This window comes from Macrotis lagotis, chromosome 7 (genome assembly GCF_037893015.1).
Source record: "Macrotis lagotis isolate mMagLag1 chromosome 7, bilby.v1.9.chrom.fasta, whole genome shotgun sequence".
Classification (NCBI taxonomy): domain Eukaryota; kingdom Metazoa; phylum Chordata; class Mammalia; order Peramelemorphia; family Peramelidae; genus Macrotis; species Macrotis lagotis.
Window position 1 is genome coordinate 64,005,351 of NC_133664.1, and position 18,625 is coordinate 64,023,975.

An 18,625-nucleotide genomic window follows, 5' to 3' on the forward strand; every position below is an offset into this window, starting at 1 on the left:
TTTCAGCAATTGGTTGGCTGGAAAAAACAGCATTTGAAAATTCCAAAAAAAAGTCAAAATTTAAACCTTCTTTGCTCATATTATTCAAGGAAAAACAAATGATTATAGGAATCAATGTATAGCTACCTTTTAAGTTTCATACTTGATTAGATCTCTTTGGCAGCTAATTATAGCCAATTTCAACAAATCAAGATAATAAAGATTTATTAATCTTGAAAAATAAAATTGAAGATGACTAAAGATAGGTCTCAGTAAAATTCCTGTGTTATATCGCCAACCTGAAAAATCTCATTTTTTGGTATGAACTTCTCAATAGTTGTATCAGCTTACAACTTTAAATTTTTAAATATTTTCAGAATATTACTGTAGTTTCTGCAATGTAGATAAAATTTGGCAAAATTGTCTCACAGAGGATAAATACTCAAACAATTAGTTGTGGATGAATAGGTTCTCAGCTTACAGCAAGCAGGTACAAGAATAATTTGTTTCATTTTTTTAAAAAATGTAAATATAAAAGGGACATGAGTTTTTCTGTACATGCTGGGGGGGATACAATTTTTTCTTCCAGTACTGTGTGTGTGTGTGTGTGTGTCTTTATGCCCAACCATACACATATACATATAATTCCTAATATCTGTGATAATCTGCCTGATCATCTACCTTGAGATGAAAAAGAAAAATCACCTTTTAGTCAGAAGATTGGCCTGATTGATTAGCATATCATGGAAAATTTGGAGGATTCTTTTAAAAAGCCAATTTTTGATTTTGGCTCAGTTTCTTAGTATTTTTTCATAAGGCAACCTACAGAAAAAAAATCTGCATATGAGATTAAATTTATTAGCTATTGGTTATATCTATAGAAGAGTGTTTAATAATATAATAAAACAGCATTCCTTATTAAAACATTTCTCCTGAAATTTGGTTAATACTCTCTATTCAGGCAGTAAAAAAAGCTTTAGCTTCTGAATAGTCTGGGTAAACAAATATTTGTAGTTTTCTTTCAGGTCACAGGGTACTCTAGAACATGGATTCTTAACCTTTTCCCCTCTGACAATAGGTGAAATCTACCATGGATGCTTAAGAAAATGATTTTTAAATATGTGAAATATATAACATTATGAAGGAAACCAGTTATACTGAAATTCAGTTTTCAAAAAATATTTTTAAAATCTCCCAGATTTCAGGTTGAGACACCTCAGGTCTGGAAAGACCCTTCAGAGGGTATTCAAGACCTTATCCTTTTAACAGATGAGGAAATTTAGGCCTAGAATTGCAAAGCGTAATCAAATGCCTTTGGATCAGCTTCATAGAAACAAACAAAAGTTCAGCTTTAATGAGCTGCTCTAAACACAGTTACCTGAACAAGAATGCCTTAAGGCCATCTTTCTTATATGGAGTGGGGACTGTGGTGTGAGGAAGATTGTGCCTGCCAGGTACTGGTGTGTCTGAAGATGATAGTATACTTATACACAAGATGACAGCCAAGAGGAATAAGAGAGAAGACAATGCTTTGAAAAAGTTTTCCTTCTCTATTATAAAAACAATTTGTTCTTCTCTCCCCACCTCCAAGCCAGGGTTATCTACCATTTAGCAAAGGTGAATGCTGATTATAATTTATATATGATATTAGAATGAAAGTGATCCATGCAAAAATTTCACAAAAACAATTTTATTTCCAGTGTTTAATGGGGTATGCACACAGGCATGACACAGGTTTGGATTCATTAAGTCTTCATGCAGAATTATATTCTTCGTAAAAGCCAGTTCCATCCAGGATCCACTATCTACACGTCTATGTTACAACATTTATAACAAATCTGGTATCTGAAGAAAAGATACACATATAATATGTTCATTTAAGTTACTTATTTTACAGAAAAGATTAAAAATTCAAGTCACACAAAACTCAAAAACTGTATTAAAAGTTTGAATAAAAAACTCAGAGATCCAACTGGAATGCCTAAGGAATGGAAGCTCTGTATCCACCTGTGTTAAAATTGCAATAAAATTTAATGAAACATTACCAATAAAATACTTCTAATTTAACAGTTAACAATATGGCACCCTAACAAACCCAAAGAATCATTATGAGGCACTTTTGTTAGTGACTAAAACCAAACATATTTTTTTTAAATTTGCTGCATTCTAATACCAGATTTTTACTCATCAATTTTGGTCATAAACCTTGTAGAGACTACACAGCATGATGCAGCAGACTTTTTGTATGCAACCATCCAATATATTTTTAAAATATATATATATTTTTTAACTTTATGTTCTTCTGGCCATAGAAATGCACAGTGAAGACATTCCACAGTGCACAATGATGAAACCAGCCCAAAATGGAGGCTGCATAATAATTCTAATACAGAAAAATATTTACAGAGTTATTGGAACGTGTAACAGTAGCTTTTGAGTTGCTGTCATGGATGGATCCCTCCCAATTAGAGGCACTGATGAAAATGTGATACAGGGGTTAGGGATGCTTTTTGAGGATTGGCAACAGGTAAAGACCTATCATTTTGGTTGACATTCTGGAAGCTCTCACCATTTACTTGTTCGGGTGACTGGGGTGGTGCGGAGAGAAGAGGTCGGTTGGTCACGGTTAAGGTGCTAGGGGAGCCGCCTCCATCGGAGTTATATATTTCTACTATGCTAGTGCTCTCCAGTCTATGCTCTCCAAGCTCTCCTGTATTCAGGTCAGACGTGCTAGTACGTAAACGTTCCCGTGCGAGCCAGTCTGAAATGGAGAGATCTTGAGCTGGGCATTTGGGTTTTAATCGACTCACTGCGGAAAGTTCAGATTCTTTCTCTCCACTCTGTTCTGAAATATTCCAAGTATTTAAAACACCAATTTCTGCAAAATCCCTTTGCCCTCCAAGGGTGTGTCGTCTTCGGATATTTTTCCTTTTAGCATTCTCTGCAGAGCTATTTTTCTGAGTTCCCACCCCGAACATGTCATCAGCTGATTCTTTAAGTCTCAGTTTTAGTCGGTCAGTAATTTTAATTCTCCAAGTGGGTTCATTTTTTTCTGATTCACTTCTAGTTGGCATCAGCAAATTACCTGTTGACTTCCCTTTCTTTTTCATTTCAAATTCTTTAGTTAGAGAAGGTTCCTTCTCTCTCTTGGTCTCGCTGACCCCCTCACTCTCTGACTTGAACCGAGCAGACTTTTTTCTGGAGAGGGTATCGCATTCGATAAGCTTGTGTGAACTAAATGGCTGTCTCCGGCTCTCCAGACTTGGTGTTAAACTTCCCTCAGTACAACTTAATTCACTTCCTTCTGAATTTCTCCGGCCTAGCTTGACCATTTCTTGGATTTTCCCCTGAAAGAACTTCTCAGAAAGAAAACCTCTGGCAAAAACTGGGAAATCATTTTCACTATCCGTTTCCACAGGTCGTCCCTCACTGACCAATTCACTCTGTTCATCATCAGCCTCATCTCCCTTGCTCTCGGCCATTGACTGCACCTCCGGGCTCCGCCTGCTAGAGTAGGGGCTGGTCAGATAGGCCGGGGAGGGAGTGGCCGAACAGACCCAGGGAGAGGAACTGGCATGGGCCAGAAACTCGCTGCCTTTGGTTTCTGGACTGAGTGGCTTCCTAGCAGGGACTCTCCCCAGGTACAGTGGGGAGGAGTTGCTAAGACGATTGCCAGGGCTGAGAGAGGATGTTTGGGGGACCTTTCTCCGCACGGCCATATGGGAGCTGAGAGTAGGGGATCTGGTGTGTTTGGAGCTGGAGGGCAGCGAGGGTTCTCCAGATAATACCACATTCTCTTTCCTTGGTGCTAGCTTTTCCTCTTTCCTCATGTATGAATCGGTCTTACTAGTATTCTCTTTAGAAGTACTAATCCTTTGTTTTCTTAATGGATCATTTTCTCTTTTTGACTCTCCGCTGACACTTTTATAATAATCTCTGAGAGACTCTTGTGCAAGTTCTTGCTTGAAAAACACATCCAACTCATCCTCTGAGCTGCTTGGCTGTGCTTTCTCTTTTGTCTTTTTCCTCTTGCGACTGGCTGCTGCAAAGAGGGAGGATACAAACAATTCCCTGCTATAATGATCCTTTCCGGATCCCCAAGAACCCTAGGAAAGAAAGATAAAAGGGAAATTTAGAAAAAAATATTCCCAACCCTATTTAGTTTCTCTTGAGGCTTTGATTATAGTCCCCTTTCCACCTCCCCAAACTTTATAAAAGAATACCAATAACCCTTATGTACCCTAGTTTCAAGAAAATTTTGTGGTTTGGTCTCTATTTTTCCCCCAGGGACCTTTGCAGATTTCCATATCCCTTAATTCCAAGACCCAATATCTCAAAGACCTGTCCTTGGTGTTTTGATTCAACACATCAGAAAGCATTTTATACAAGAGATTATCTACTTGGAATTAGTTGCTATAGTTTAGAGCAGAATGAGTATTCTTTGACTTTAAAATTGTGGAGAGGTATTTATTAGACAAGATACAGTGAGCACAAAAAATACTAGTCTTCTATGTTTGTTTATAGGTAACATTTCTTCCAAACAAATAAATTTATGTGAATTTAGTCAATCATGTATACTACTTTAAAAAGTTATTAGAGCAATTGTACCAAGACTGGGAGGGGGGCGGGGTTCAGAATTTACTGTTGGGTAGCAATGCAGTGATATTTTTAGCTGAAGATAGAGATGACACTAGGGACATCTATCTATTCTCCTTTAGATCATGACATATATCACTTATTTTAGTAATCGTTCATTATAAGCTGTTTCCCATATATACCCATCAGACTAAATTTCCAAGATACTTTTTTCCTTGGATGGAATCAAAGCATAATCTTGATTTCAAGACTGCATATGGTCACATTGCTATTTTTAGGTTAGAAGTGAGATTGGAACCCAATTTGCTAGACCATAATTACATAACACCAAAATTCTTGTCCTCATGATAACTTTATTTTTAAATTAGATTTTGGGTAGTAATGGACTTAAAACTCTCCTAACCAATTTTCAAGATTCCTGCTCATTCTATGTTAACTAGTACAAAAGACTAAAAAAAATGGGTAAATCCTTGAATCAACCCCCAACCAGGTAACAGAACTGCCTTTTATTTTAGCCATTTAAGAATTTTCTATGTTTGAAAGTCAATCTGTTGACTTTGCTTACGTTGCTATAAGAGGTTTTTATTTGTCATGCCATTAAGACCACATGCTAAATGAAGAATCTTATTTTTGATCATTTTAATTTCTGTACATATTTTAGATCTTTTAAGTTACAGGTTTCTCAAAGGCAAGGATATTATTTTGTTAAGGCCCTCTTATTATTCATCATCTTCTCTGTGCAAGGCTAAGTTTTGGTGGGCTAAGAAGTTTGGATTTCATTTGGCAGGTAATAGGAAGTGATTGGATAGCTATGGAGATGGGAGGCTGTTGCTAAAGTTAACAAAATATTGGTAAATGACATTTAGTAAAGCTTTTGTATCTATGATTTCATTTAAGATTCATGACAACCCCAAATAAGACAGATGCTACAGATAACAATATTCATATTTTATAGAGGAGGAAATCGACTGGGAGACAATGAATGATTTGCCTAAAGGCAAAGCTAAGTAAGTGATGGAGGTAGGAGGTCAAGATAGCATTCCTGAACTAGAGTGAGGTAACACTATATTAAGAGTAGTAGAGATAAAAACTACATTAAAGAACTACATTAAAGCATTTGTGAGTAAGTCAGTTTAGTTCTTAACAGGGTCAATTAGCTTGGGTTGTTTGCTTTACTCTATTTCAATAGCACGGCTTTACTTTGAATTGATATGTATTTTACTTTTAATACTATCCAGAGAAATAACAACACTATTCTGAGAAAGGATTCATACTTTTGGCTTAGATTGCCAAAGGGGTGGATAACACAAAAAAGGCTAAGAACCCCTGCTATAAAACTTTAGAGTATGTGCTGCAGTAATAGAAAGAGAAATAATATGGTGGTGTAAACTGGGAAAATCTTTTTTTAAGGGAATGAAGAAAGTTATGGTTGCCAATGGTCAAATGTCAGATCCAGGTCTTGACCTCTGAGAACTGTCTGTCTCAACCACATTTCTCAATTCAATTATAAAAACGAATTTCAAAGCACCTTTCAAGGCAAGGCAAAAAAAATTACCTTAGATTTTGCTGAGTCACTAGTAGTTGAATCTGTGTGAAGTTAAAAAAAAATTTTGGTCAGTTTTGGCCATGCTTTAAAAGTTCTTTCTACAAACAATGCAAAACTTATGGAAGAGACAGGCACAGAGAACAAAATGTGAAAGCAAAACCCAAACAAAACCATAGAACACAGTGGATAGTCAGAGCTCACAAAGATGCAAGCTGCACCACAGAAAGCCACCGCCATGAAAGGATGCTGTGAATTATAGGCAGAACCAGCTCAATGATAGGAATGGCAAAGGAGCCCTGTTCTAAATAAAAACAGAAATACTAGTGGTTTTATCAATGTCTCCAAATTTAAAAGTCACCTCTGCAAAATTTTACTGTGTACCATATCCTGTGTTTGAACTGATACACAATGCAGAACAGTAGGACTATGGGTGTGTCCTAGCTACAAAGTGAGACACTCAAGTGTTTTGGGGTTTATTTTTGTCAGACTGTTAAACTTAACTCCTTTCAATATAATAGCATCATACATGGTATAATTAAGGAAGCACCTTGATTTCAGATCATATGACTTAATAATGTTGAATATTGTGTTTTTGACCCCAGTTTTATACTTCATCTTAAAGCAGCCAGGGTTACTTTTGACTTGCTTTATGTTAAAACTGCTACTAGTAATTATCTATGTAACAAGTGCTATAATGAAATGGAAAAAATGGAGACCATAATTTTACTGTCTGGCAAAAACTCATATTGTACAATTATAAAGAGGGTAGGAAGGGGCTAGCACCATTTAAGATAATGCTGATTTTAAAGTTTCATTTTTCAACTTTGGGGAAATTTTCAAAATGAAGGAGCTGAGCCCCCTGCCACACCTCTTTTTTTTTTGACACATGGCTAAATGCTTTATGACTTAAAAAACTGGCAGATCATACCATGCTATTTCTCCTCAGGGTCTGCTTTCAAAAATAACAAGAAACAGCAGAAAAACTTTAAGAAAGTAGCATTGATCTGTTTAAAATACTCTTAAAAGAAAATTTACAGCACAGATCAACTATTTTGGCATTTACAAGAATGGGGGATTTCTGCAGACAAGGCAGCTACAGTGTGGGCAACAGTCCTCCTTCTTCCTACAGGTCCAGCTGTCCATCAGGGACACCACGGCGTCCACTAGTGACATGACCGCGGGATAGACGCCTCCCGTTTCGCCTGTTGTGCAACATCAGTATAGATTTGCCTGTATCAGAAAGTGCTGCAACCCCCTTTTAGTACAAGAACTAGAGACAAAGAGGAAAAGACTAGGAGACATGCCCGGTTAGTGCAATAGTACAGCAGGGAAATATTGTTCACCCAGAATCCAGAGTCTCACCCAAGAGGGAGGGGAGTAACTGAGAAACAGAAGAAAACTAACTTGTAAGAGACTTATTTTTACTAGACACAGTACATATGCATTTATAAAACAAGTGCCCTAAGTGGTCCTAAATATATTTAATTAATTTAGTGCTTTTAAAATGCATTGCTAAGGGCAGCTAGGTGGCATAGAGGATAGAGCACCAGCCCTGGAGTCAGGACCTGCGTTCAAATTAGGCCTCAGACATTTAATTGCCTAGCTGTGTGACCTTGGGCAAGTCAACTCCATTGCCTTAAATAAAAAAAAATGTATTACTAGCCTGGGGGATTACAGGAATTTTTACCATGTAGAAGGTCACACTTTCTGCCATCACAGCAACCACATATTCAGTAGCATTACTCTGTTTTTACCTTGTGATGACAATAAATAGGATAACTGTGAATAAAGAAAACAGGGCCATGCATGCTCATTTCCCCTCATAACTTCCAAATCTGACAGACTTGTCACAAGCATTCCAACTCCATGCACTGTCAATGGCATTATAATCACTGCAAGATACTCAAGATCATCAGAAAAAAGGAGAATCAGTTTATTAGTGGAAAGGAAAAAAACAAGGAGAAAAAGAAAATAATAGTGAATTATTACTTATTTGCTCTTTCATTGTAATACAATCCAGTAATTTTTCTAGCCTACAGATCAACACTGCCCAGGCAAAGATACCTGATACATCTCCAAGAGATACGCCCGTCCTTCCAATGTTGGTCAGCAAATGATCAATATTTGGCACTGGCTGAGATTCTACAGTGTTTTCCTCCCGAACTGTTGTCTATGGTTAATAAACAAAGATCCCTTCACCATGACTTTGAAGTTATTTCAATATATTTTTAACAATTAGAAAAGTCAAAACATATAAGATCAATTGTTCCCCACATACTTTATTTTCTACACTGCTTTATCTTAAAATAACAAAACCTAATACAACATTCATAACTGCTCGAATTTTCATTACAACAAATTCAGAAGCGAGAAATCAACTTTTGAAGCTAATAGTGGTAAATGGTGGAATATTATCACTCAGGACTGTGTGTTCCATCCAAATCAAAACAAGTGACTACAATACAAAAGGAAAAAGGGAACTTACAAGAAGAGGCTCTTCTGCACCTTCTTCTGTGAAAAACCAGTCATGCTAAAAATTTAAAATAAAAAAAAAAAGATGAGAAGACCCTACAAATTGTCATTAGTAGGGAGGACAGGATAAAGAGAAAAGATCTGTTAACAAAAGGGAGAAAGAATTTAAATACAAACTGTCTTTCATTTAAAGAGTCTTCCAAAAGCCTAGCCACCCACTTACATGTTGGATAAGGGTTTCTACAATTTTGTATTGGTCGGGCATGTGAGTCACCATATTTGTCATGTTATATTCTGATGTTCGCACAAGCGTCGGACCAAAAACAATAGCTAGATTTCTTGGTTCCATCTGAAATAAAAGGATGGAGAAAGAAAAGATGACATGTTATTTAAAAATATCAGAAATTTTCTGGCACAAAAATGATACAACTAAATACAAGAGACTTAAATTTCTAAAAGCAAACCCAAACAATCTGAAAGGTTTTCTGAAAGAAAAATACCAGATTTAGTAAGCCCATTTAACTGGTACCTGCCATACTTGCACATTCACCCCTGCCAGCTTGTGTCTTCCCACTGTCATTTCTCCCTACATGCAATATCAATTCTTATCCATTTTATAACTTTCACCTTCTTTAAAACTTAGTTCAAAACATACCTTTCAAGAAGGTATTAATATGAATAGTATTAACTGAGTGCTTTCAGCAAATACATATTTGGTACTATTTTAATTATTCTTTTATTCATTTTTTTGGTTTTTGCAAGGCAATAGGGTTAAGTGACTTGCCCAAGGTCACAGAGCTAGGAAATTATGAAATGTCTGGGGATGGTGCTTTTTTCAATCCACTGCGCCACCTAGCTTTCCCCCCAATTACATTCATTTAAACATTGTTAAGTAAATATTTCCAAGTCTTTGGACTAGGTGGGCTGGTTCCTCCAATTTGGGCAACTCATAACAATGTAAAGATACTTTGTTCTGAAATTAAACGGACTTGAATAGAGTTTATCTGATTTTACTTCATCTGTCCTTCAAAGAACAGTCCCTTGGAAAAAAGCAACCTTTAAACCAAATGGAATTGTGCAAATCAGATGAATTTATCAACAAACATTGATTAAGTACTTATGTTCCCCATCCTCTACTGGGAACTGGAGAAGTCCCTGTCCTCAAGAGCTTAGATTCTACTGGGCATAACAGGTAAGTCTATAAAGTCCCCCAGAGTAAATGCATGGTAAACAGTAGCTCAGGAAAGGTCACAGGAGGGAGAGTTTAAAACAGCTGAGAAGATAGCTGGGGCAGGACTGCATTTCAAGAGTGATAGATGACACGGGCAAAGGCAGGGAGATGGCCAAGCCTGAAAGGCAGCAGAAGGTGGAACATGAACTGGAGTCAGACTGGGAAGGGCTTTTGATGCAAAAGAATTGAGCTTTTGCTTTTCTTTGCTTTTGGAGCAAAAAAGGTCTTGGTTCTACCTCTACTTTAAGAGAACCATTTTGAAAGCTGTGTGGGAAGATAGAATTCATATGAGGGAAACTACATAACCACAGGGACACAGCAAGACAATTGAGAGATAAGAAGGGAGATGGAGATAAGAAATGTTGTGGATAAAGAGAAGTGATGGATAGGCCGAGGTGAACAGGGTTCTCAGACACTTCTGAGGCTGGATGATCTGCAGGGATATTTGGTCATTAAGACTCTAGAGAGGAGCGACTACCCAGGAGTAGAGTGTGGAAGATCAAGTGAGAGCTCTCACTATTAATGGGGGAGACACCTTATTAAGGGAAGGATTCAGGGGTGGTTAGGTGGTGCAGTAGGTAGAGCACCAGCCCTGGAGTCAGGAGTACCTGAGTTCAAATCCAGACTCAGACACTTAATAATTACCTAACTGTGTGGCCTTGGGCAAGTCACTTAACCCCATTGCCTTGCAAAAATCTAAAACAAAAATTGAAAAAAAAAGGGGGGGAGGATTCCTGCAGAAGGTGGGATTTTTAGCTGAAGGAAGCATTAAGACCCGGAAACAACTTGATAGAGATCACCTGCAACTCTAGATTGTGATGAGGAAGAAGGGACATTGAGGGTAGACAGCTTTTCCTAGGAGTTTGCTTATGAAAAGGAGCAAGGATAAAATGCCAATAGTTTTGAGGGATGTTGGGGACAAGTAAAGTCTTTGGTTTTCTTCTTCTTAAGGGGAAGGAGAGAGGAAAATACATTGCAGACAGGAGATGAAATGAGAAGATGAGAATTTTAAATACAGAAGATCATCTGGCACATTTTTTTAAAAGAACACTTAGGCTCAAAGTTCTGTGACCCATTTGAATCAGAAGAACTCAGATTTATCCAAGTTTTTAGTTTAATTATACTGTTCACTTTAAATGAAACCAAATTACTATTGTCTGGTATAAGACAGCAGCAAATCAACTTCTTACCTCTGAAAAACTTTCATGAACCCAATAGTAAACTGCTTTTTAAACATACATACATACTTACTACACACACACACACACACACAAACAACTAAATGAAAAAAAAAACATAGCAAGGATAGGCCAGTCAAGAAAAAAAGGTAAAGGAGTAGTTCTGGGAGATACCAGAGGCAGAAAGAAAACAAAACTGAAGTGTCAAATGTATCCAGGGTCTGGGGCACGTCTAAATTGTAAACTCTCTTTAAATTACTATAATTTTAAAGGGTCAAAGCAATCCATCAACTCACAATTCTATCTGTCAAATCTTTCGCCAGTGACCCTGCAACTTACGTGAAGGCAAGGAGAATAGAAAGACATGTCTGAGGACATGAGGGCAACAGAAGATTTGGGTAAAGAGGGTCAAGTTCTTTCAAAAGAAATTGGAACCACCAGAACTTATTTGCACTTGTGCCCCATCTTTTACTGTTTCTGGATCTGGGGACCTATGAGGTATTAAGTCAGGTAGAAAAATCTGTGCCTGTTCCTCTTAATTTACAAGGCTATTTTTGATTTTGTTTCATACACACACAAACACACACACACAAAAACACACCATAGTTTTCATTAAAAACCTTAAAAAAAATTTGATGCTTTTACTGACCTACCTTGTTTTTTTCTGAATTTTCTGCTATTGTCTTCAGATGAGCAGAGAGAAACTTGAGAGTTTCATAATGATTTTCAGGCAAATCATGAATCTGCAAAACATCATTTCAGTGATGGATTTAAAACCTGTAAAACTTTTAGTTGTAATCCTCAAACGACTAATCATTTATACTTACTAGTCTTTTTAATGTTTTTAGCCGCTCTAGGGGATCTTCTTTTCGATTTGCTTCAATAAAATCTGTATATTTATCTGGCAACAGAAAAACATTCTTTTCCTCAACTGATTAGGTACACTGAATTCTGTATATTATGAACAAAATCACATATTTTTAAAAAATAGAGATTGAGAATTATATTAAAGGAATTTGGAGAGTGAAAGCAGGAACTTTGTCTTATCTCTATACCTCTCTTTTTCCTGTTTCCAACACCAACCACAAGGTCTTCTATCTCTGTCTATATTATAGCTAGATCTATGTGACATGCTCAGCAAGGATTTCCTGGCTTATTAAAAACATGTAAATACAAGTATGTATACCAACATGTGCCTGAAACAAGGAGGGACACAACAGTGTAGTTTGGTTGAATATAAACTTGTTTTTCATACATTCTAAACAGTAAAATTTACCAAAAAGAAAAACTATTCCAGTATAGAACCATGTTCACTGTTCTTTGAACACAATAACAAAGTCTTCTTTTTCCTTTACCAAGACTTATTTCTCTTCACAATTAAAATTTTAGGAGTAGGAAGGTTGAACTGGTTTTACAGACAGTAACTTACCATTTGTGAAGAGAGGCTCAGGAAGTTTTCTGAAGAATGATTTCAGTAAACTGCTTATCACATTCACGTCTCGCCATTTCTGGGTATTCAAAATGGAAATATGTAATATTTTAAAGTCGCCACAACATTCTGGAACATTCAGATAAATGAAAAGGCATTAACTCACATCATCCTGTATATCAATATCAGCCACTCCCTTGTTGAGTTCTTCTTGCAAATTTAAGACAGCAGCATTATTTCCAGGAATTCTGTAAATACCGGTATAATCAAGTCCTCGTTCTTCAACTAATTTGCAGCAAATTTCAACTATTAGTGGAATATACTACAAAATAAAGAGACACAATTCTAATTTTTACAGGCCTCAAATGGTCGTATTGAGATATTATTTGTCTCTATATACAAGATATTTCTAAAAAAAAAAAAGATTTACTACTTAGGTCATGTGGACAAACGAGAATAGTGAGATCAGTTTGGAATTCTGGGATAGAAATGAATATGAGGGAAACAATCCAAACTGAATGAGGATCTAATGGGGAAAAAACTACTACTATGATGAGAGGTGGGAGCCTGGAAGAAAAAAGGTTCAGGAATTTTGCCTTCAATACTTAGTAGCTGTGAGTAATGTGGACAAGTCATATAACTTTCTTGAAACCCAGTTTCCATAAAATAGCATCTTTTTTTACAATTTTATTGTGAAGTTTAAATGGTATGTCTTAAAATATCAAATATATGCTTGTTATTATTATTATCATCATCATCATTATTATTATTATCATCAAATGGTTATGTGAGCTCTAGCTGAACAAAGAACAGTTGGGAAATTAGTTCATGAACAGAGAGAGAATAAGGAATGCAAGTTGTGCTTAAAGAAAGGCAACGCTTTCAATCTAGCTCTCAAAAATATATTTCAAACAAGCAAATCAATCCCCACTTTATTAGATTTTTGTTTTAAAAGATTTATAGTCATTTAGTCTCAAAAAATATACTGGCCTGCCAGCTGCTTTCTAAACTTCTCTCTTAGGTGGAGAGCAGGGTTTGAGGGTGTATTAAATTCAAATCAATAATTGATTATTAATTACCTATTTTATATGCAAGGTACAGGATTATACTGGGGACACACAGACAAAACAAGAACACCTTATGCTACCATTTACACTCTGACAGGGATCCAGTTGAACAAATACATAAATGCAAATTAAACAGAGAAGAAACAGTGAACTAAAGGGGGAAAGGGAGCACCAGGAGGGTTTGAGGATTGTAGGAAGACCCAGGAGTATCTTAGTGCCCTTGTGTCACTGGGAGAAAGTCAGAACTTTGGGCAAAATGCATCTTGGAGGGTACCCCCATCTTCTGCAGGAGGAGATACTTCTCCCCACTATGATGCCAGCCAGCTCTTTTGCCTTCCCACACAGAGGAGGCAGAGACCCTGACTCAGAGCAGCCAGAATGATGGGCAACACAGGACTTTAGTACAAAAATCACAACACATCTTGGCAGAACACCCAATGGTCACTAAAGAAGTGTGTGCTTGGCAGGAAGAGGTTATAACATTACAAAGAAGACACTGTGCCCAAGTTAAACATATAATGAAGGGTCCTGGCAGGTGAACACCCCTTCTCCGGGGCAAATTTATGGAAAGACATGGGAAAATTGTCACAAATTGTTCTCTTGTTCTGGGGAGAGCCCCCACCCTCATGAAACAGGAGGGTACAAGCAGAGCTGCTGTCTCCTACCCGATTGGAATGAGCCGGGGGGCAGTCCTCCAGTCTGACTTCAAAGGTACCTATAGCAGTTGTCTTTTTCTCAAAGGTTTTTCTCATAATGTTTGGTATGCCTTTTCTCCAGGTGCCTTTGTCTTTCGAAGGACTGATGTCATCTTTGGTAATAGTTGAAAAGAAGGTGGTGATAGATTGAGGAAAATAAAGGTAAAGAAAAAAGATGTTTGAATTATCATTCAAATTCATGGTCGATATTGGTTTAAGTGAGATCCTTTAATATATTTTTTTAAATGTACCAATTAACAATGTTACAAGTAATCCTGATTCATTCTCCTCTAGTCTTTCATTTCCAAATGAAAATTACCTTCTACTTTAAGTATACTGATAACTTTTTCCATCTCTTTACAATGTACATTGTACTGAATTTTTCAATTAAAAAAATCATCTAAATATTCATGTAGAACCTTATCGTAACTGAGTTAATTGTGCTAGAGCTACAGAGGAGGATTCTTTAAATATGCTTGTAGATCTAGCATCTTCGACTTCAATGTATCTATTGTAATCTTCAAAAGCTCCTTCATTTTACTAATACCTCTATACACACACACTTGTGTTGACAAATCTGATCTTTTCTTTTGACCAGATGTGTGATACTACCAGTGCATGGAGCTCCTTCTACATACGCCAGATTCCTTCTTTGCATCTGCAAGTGCTCTGAGAGTAACCTGTCACACTCAGAGATTGAAGAGCCTTACCCAGGTGCCAGAGACACTTGACATACACCCCTTTTTTCCTGATTCTGAGGACAGCTATGTATTTGCTGTCCCCACTGCCTCTCATTCTTTATGTCTACTTGTCCATTTTTTTTTTTTTTTTTTGGTTTTTGCAAGGCAGTGGGGTTAAGTGGCTTGCCCAAGGTTACACAGCTAGGTAAATATTAAGTGTCGGAGGCCGGATTTGAACTCAGGTACTCCTGACTTCAGGGCCAGTGCTCTATCCACTGTGCCACCTAGCCACCCCCATTCTTTATGTCTAAACAGAAAAATAAAGGGCTAGATAATATGCCTGGGGGCTTTCAGATTTCTGTTTCAGATTATATGATCATGGTGTTTTCCTGATGAACTGGAATTAGTGAGAGTTTAAAGAGATATTTATATTTTTATTGCTGGTAGTAGTGAGTCTTGTTAAAAAAAAAAGATGCCATTCTAGGATGGTTCATCTAATTTAGGAGAAAGTGGGTGACAGGATGGTTTCTTATTGGCCAGGTTTAATTTCTCCATAAAATACTAAGTACTAGAAATGAATTTTGTACTTGCATTTTAAAGGAATACATTTTGCTTGCTTTTTTATTTTTGTAATACATAAACACACACACACATCATAAAACTAGCTACATCTTTTGGACCTAAGCTAGGCTTTATGGCCCTTAGAAGCCAGGGAAATCTAACTGCTAAAGGTTAGTAGAAGTAATACCGAGGAACAAAATTATAAAGTTAGAACACTTTTAGAACTTAATATTCTAAGTAGTCTTAATCACTAAATGTGTTAAATCTACCCAATACAATATCTACCTTTACTGAGGTGTTTTCTTTCTGACTCTTCTTTGGTAGAGTATGGACTCTGAAATTTTGGTTCTGATTTCGTCCCAAGAAAAGTGTGCCTGATACTGAGACTCTGACGATGTGTTTTTGGCAGCTGCTCTGCTTTGCTAAAGGAAGAAAATCAACAGTTAAATTCACTGACTTTCTCCCCACTCCAAATCAACCAGAAACCCAAAGTCCCCAACAGAGGGTGGGTACCTCACCTCATCAGACTATTGTACTCCTTGATCCTCCGGCTAATGAGGTCTCTGCTAGTGACTTCAGTGTCCTATAAAACAAATGGAGGCCAGGACTAAAAAAAAAAAATCAACTTTTAAAAGTTCCCAATTTTAAAAACATAATAAGTGAGGCTTTACACTTTCTCTCTGGAATACTTTTAAACTTGAAATAAATGGGTAGAACCAACAAAATGCAACTGTTCAGAGAGGCCTGAAGCTATAGTATAAAAAAACTTAGAAATAAAAGGAAGTTGGGGAATTTTTGGCTGAAAATGGAAAAAAAATAAAACCTACTTATTGTCATATGGAGAATTTGCCACTTAAGTATCTCTAGTAGAGACATGATCATAGAATCACAAGAATTCATATCTTGCTAAATAGCATGGTTTTGAAAAACCTAATAGAGAGAGGAAAGAAGCATAGGAAGATTTGGATGACTCAGAATCTGGGGCTTATTCCCTCCAGGAGCCTTTCTGACAAGTTCTGAGCCTTCCCGCCCGTATCCTGGGACAGTCATCAAAGTGGAGCTGGCACCTCCCCAGGTATCAGACATACTGGCCTCAAGCAGCAAGTTTCTCTCCTTGGTGGTCTTTAAACATCAGTTGTGAACATTTTACACCAGTCAGATAAAAATGTAGAAGAACTGGCTTGGTGTGAAGTTTCTGAGGAGCCCCAGTTTGCTGGCAGAATTCTACTAATGGTCATAACATAACTGGGCAATTTCACAGTGCGTTCTGAACATTATATCTTGAATCTGTGTCTTAAACTATTATACGGCAATATATCATAAAGATCATACTCTGTGATCAGCTGGGATTTATACCTGAATTTTAGAACTCGTTCAATATGAGGGAAATTATCAGCATAACTGAATCAATAACAAAAACAACAAAATGATTCAATTATCTCAATGCATAAACAAAAAGCTTTTGACAAAATGCAAAACTGAAATGTGCTATCTGGGAAAAAAGTGGATTCCCTTTCATTGGAAATGTTTTCAGGGAGGTCATGGTGGGAATTATTACCTTCAGATATGACCTAACTGAGAATATCTTCAAGGTCATTCTCAACTCTGACAATTTAAAAACTCCCTTGTTTCCTCACTAAATTCCAATGAAGTAAGAATCTTCCCATTAGTGGGAAAAACAAGACTCGAGAGGTTAAGATATTGTGACAAAGCCAGCCTCAGGGTGAAGACTCTGATGGGCTGTCCAGGAGAGCACAGCAAGTCCATCCCTACTTTCCTTGTTCCAAAATGTATTTCTAGTAAGTAAAATTACAACAAGGAGACAAATTGCTCTCTCCTCACCATCCATGAAAGATTGAAATCTTGTGACTCCTCAGAAAATCCTACCTCTTCATTGAGGTTGCTGCTTTCCTGGATGGTCTTGATCCAGGCCAACATGTTATCTCTGTTTTCAGCTTGAAATAAGTATTCACAATCTGAGGTGGTAAGCCTGAATACATTTTTCCTCTTCGTTTCACAATAAGAAATATCTATCAAGCAACCATTTACATTAATTGCTTGTTCTTCCTCGGATGGTGTTGTTTGTTCTCTTTTATCCTTGTGTAAGTAAAGCGAGTGGCCCCGAAGGATGACATAAGTCTGTTTCCATGGCCGAATGCTACCCCCAACTCGCTGAAAAACAAAACCAGAGCAGAGGACACGGATTTGAGTGTCTCAGCAAAGCTTCTCAGAACAAGTTAGAGAAATGACCTCACTTTTATATAGTCTGATAAGTTAAGATGAGGACACATCCCTATAAACATGAAATATTGAACAATTTAATAACTGAAATAGGGGAGTATAAATGAGAAACTACACAATATAAGTATACTGCAAACTATACATAAATTGTGGAGAAAACAAGGAGGCATTCAGAATGAGTTAGGTCAGAAGAGGGGTTTTTTTTTTTCTGAGGAAGTAAAGATTGAGAAACCTTTAAGTATTAAAACAGAATTAGCTTGATTTTGGCCAAGAGGCTCCAAAATAAATTATGAACACAAAATGAATATAATTCAAGAGAGAATTCAACAATTTTCTAACAAATGATAATATCCAAACAGACAAATGTAATATGATGACCAATAAAAGATCTTTATCACTGAATGGAACTTTATTCATTATTTAGTTGGCTGGTCAGTGGATACCTGGACCTTTTTTATTTTCAGTGAGTTTTCCCTGGAAGGTTATGATACCTATTATATTTGAATTTTATGACTTATGAATTTTTAAAATTTATAAAGAAGTAAAATTACAAGAGATTTAAACTGGAAAAAGGATTTCATTAAGATACTGTAATGCATATAAATAAAAAGTGGATATTTTTACAATAACTACTATGTGGATTAATATATAGTGATCAGAGCAAAGAACATTCCTTCCTTTCCAGGAACTCTGCAGCTATATTGCTCTAATATCTGGACAAAATAACAAAACCTAAAACCTGTTAGAATGTTTCAAAAATAGCCTAATGTTTGAATTTGGAATAGTAGGCAATAGAATGATTGACTATCTGAGGGGTGTTTTCACCTGGGCTAGTTACAGACTTTACTTAATGATTAATCTTCCAGGGGTTTAATTAGTTTTGACATTTAAGAATAGCTTTATAAAAATTCTCTTATGTATCTCTTTCCCTTAATCTTAATTCATACCGA

The 18,625-nt window shown here is 36.7% G+C and overlaps 1 protein-coding gene across 9 annotated transcripts in view; it reads right to left on the bottom strand.

The window, feature by feature from the left end:
- Positions 1-2,109: 2,109 nt before the first annotated feature.
- The window catches only part of ARHGAP21 (Rho GTPase activating protein 21), a 153,727-nt gene continuing 137,211 nt past the window's right edge, over positions 2,110-18,625 (bottom strand). For all 9 annotated transcript variants that reach the window (XM_074193012.1, XM_074193016.1, XM_074193013.1 and 6 more), the window contains 13 exons: positions 17,322-17,606; positions 15,953-16,017; positions 15,720-15,856; positions 14,164-14,306; positions 12,598-12,753; positions 12,432-12,510; positions 11,830-11,903; positions 11,656-11,745; positions 8,817-8,942; positions 8,607-8,651; positions 8,186-8,291; positions 6,131-6,162; positions 2,110-4,085 (listed from right to left, as the gene is read on the bottom strand). In XM_074193012.1, coding sequence (XP_074049113.1) covers positions 2,445-4,085; positions 6,131-6,162; positions 8,186-8,291; positions 8,607-8,651; positions 8,817-8,942; positions 11,656-11,745; positions 11,830-11,903; positions 12,432-12,510; positions 12,598-12,753; positions 14,164-14,306; positions 15,720-15,856; positions 15,953-16,017; positions 17,322-17,606 — 2,979 coding nt within the window. In that variant the 3' untranslated portion in view covers positions 2,110-2,444. The remainder of the gene's footprint in view (positions 4,086-6,130; positions 6,163-8,185; positions 8,292-8,606; positions 8,652-8,816; positions 8,943-11,655; positions 11,746-11,829; positions 11,904-12,431; positions 12,511-12,597; positions 12,754-14,163; positions 14,307-15,719; positions 15,857-15,952; positions 16,018-17,321; positions 17,607-18,625) is intronic.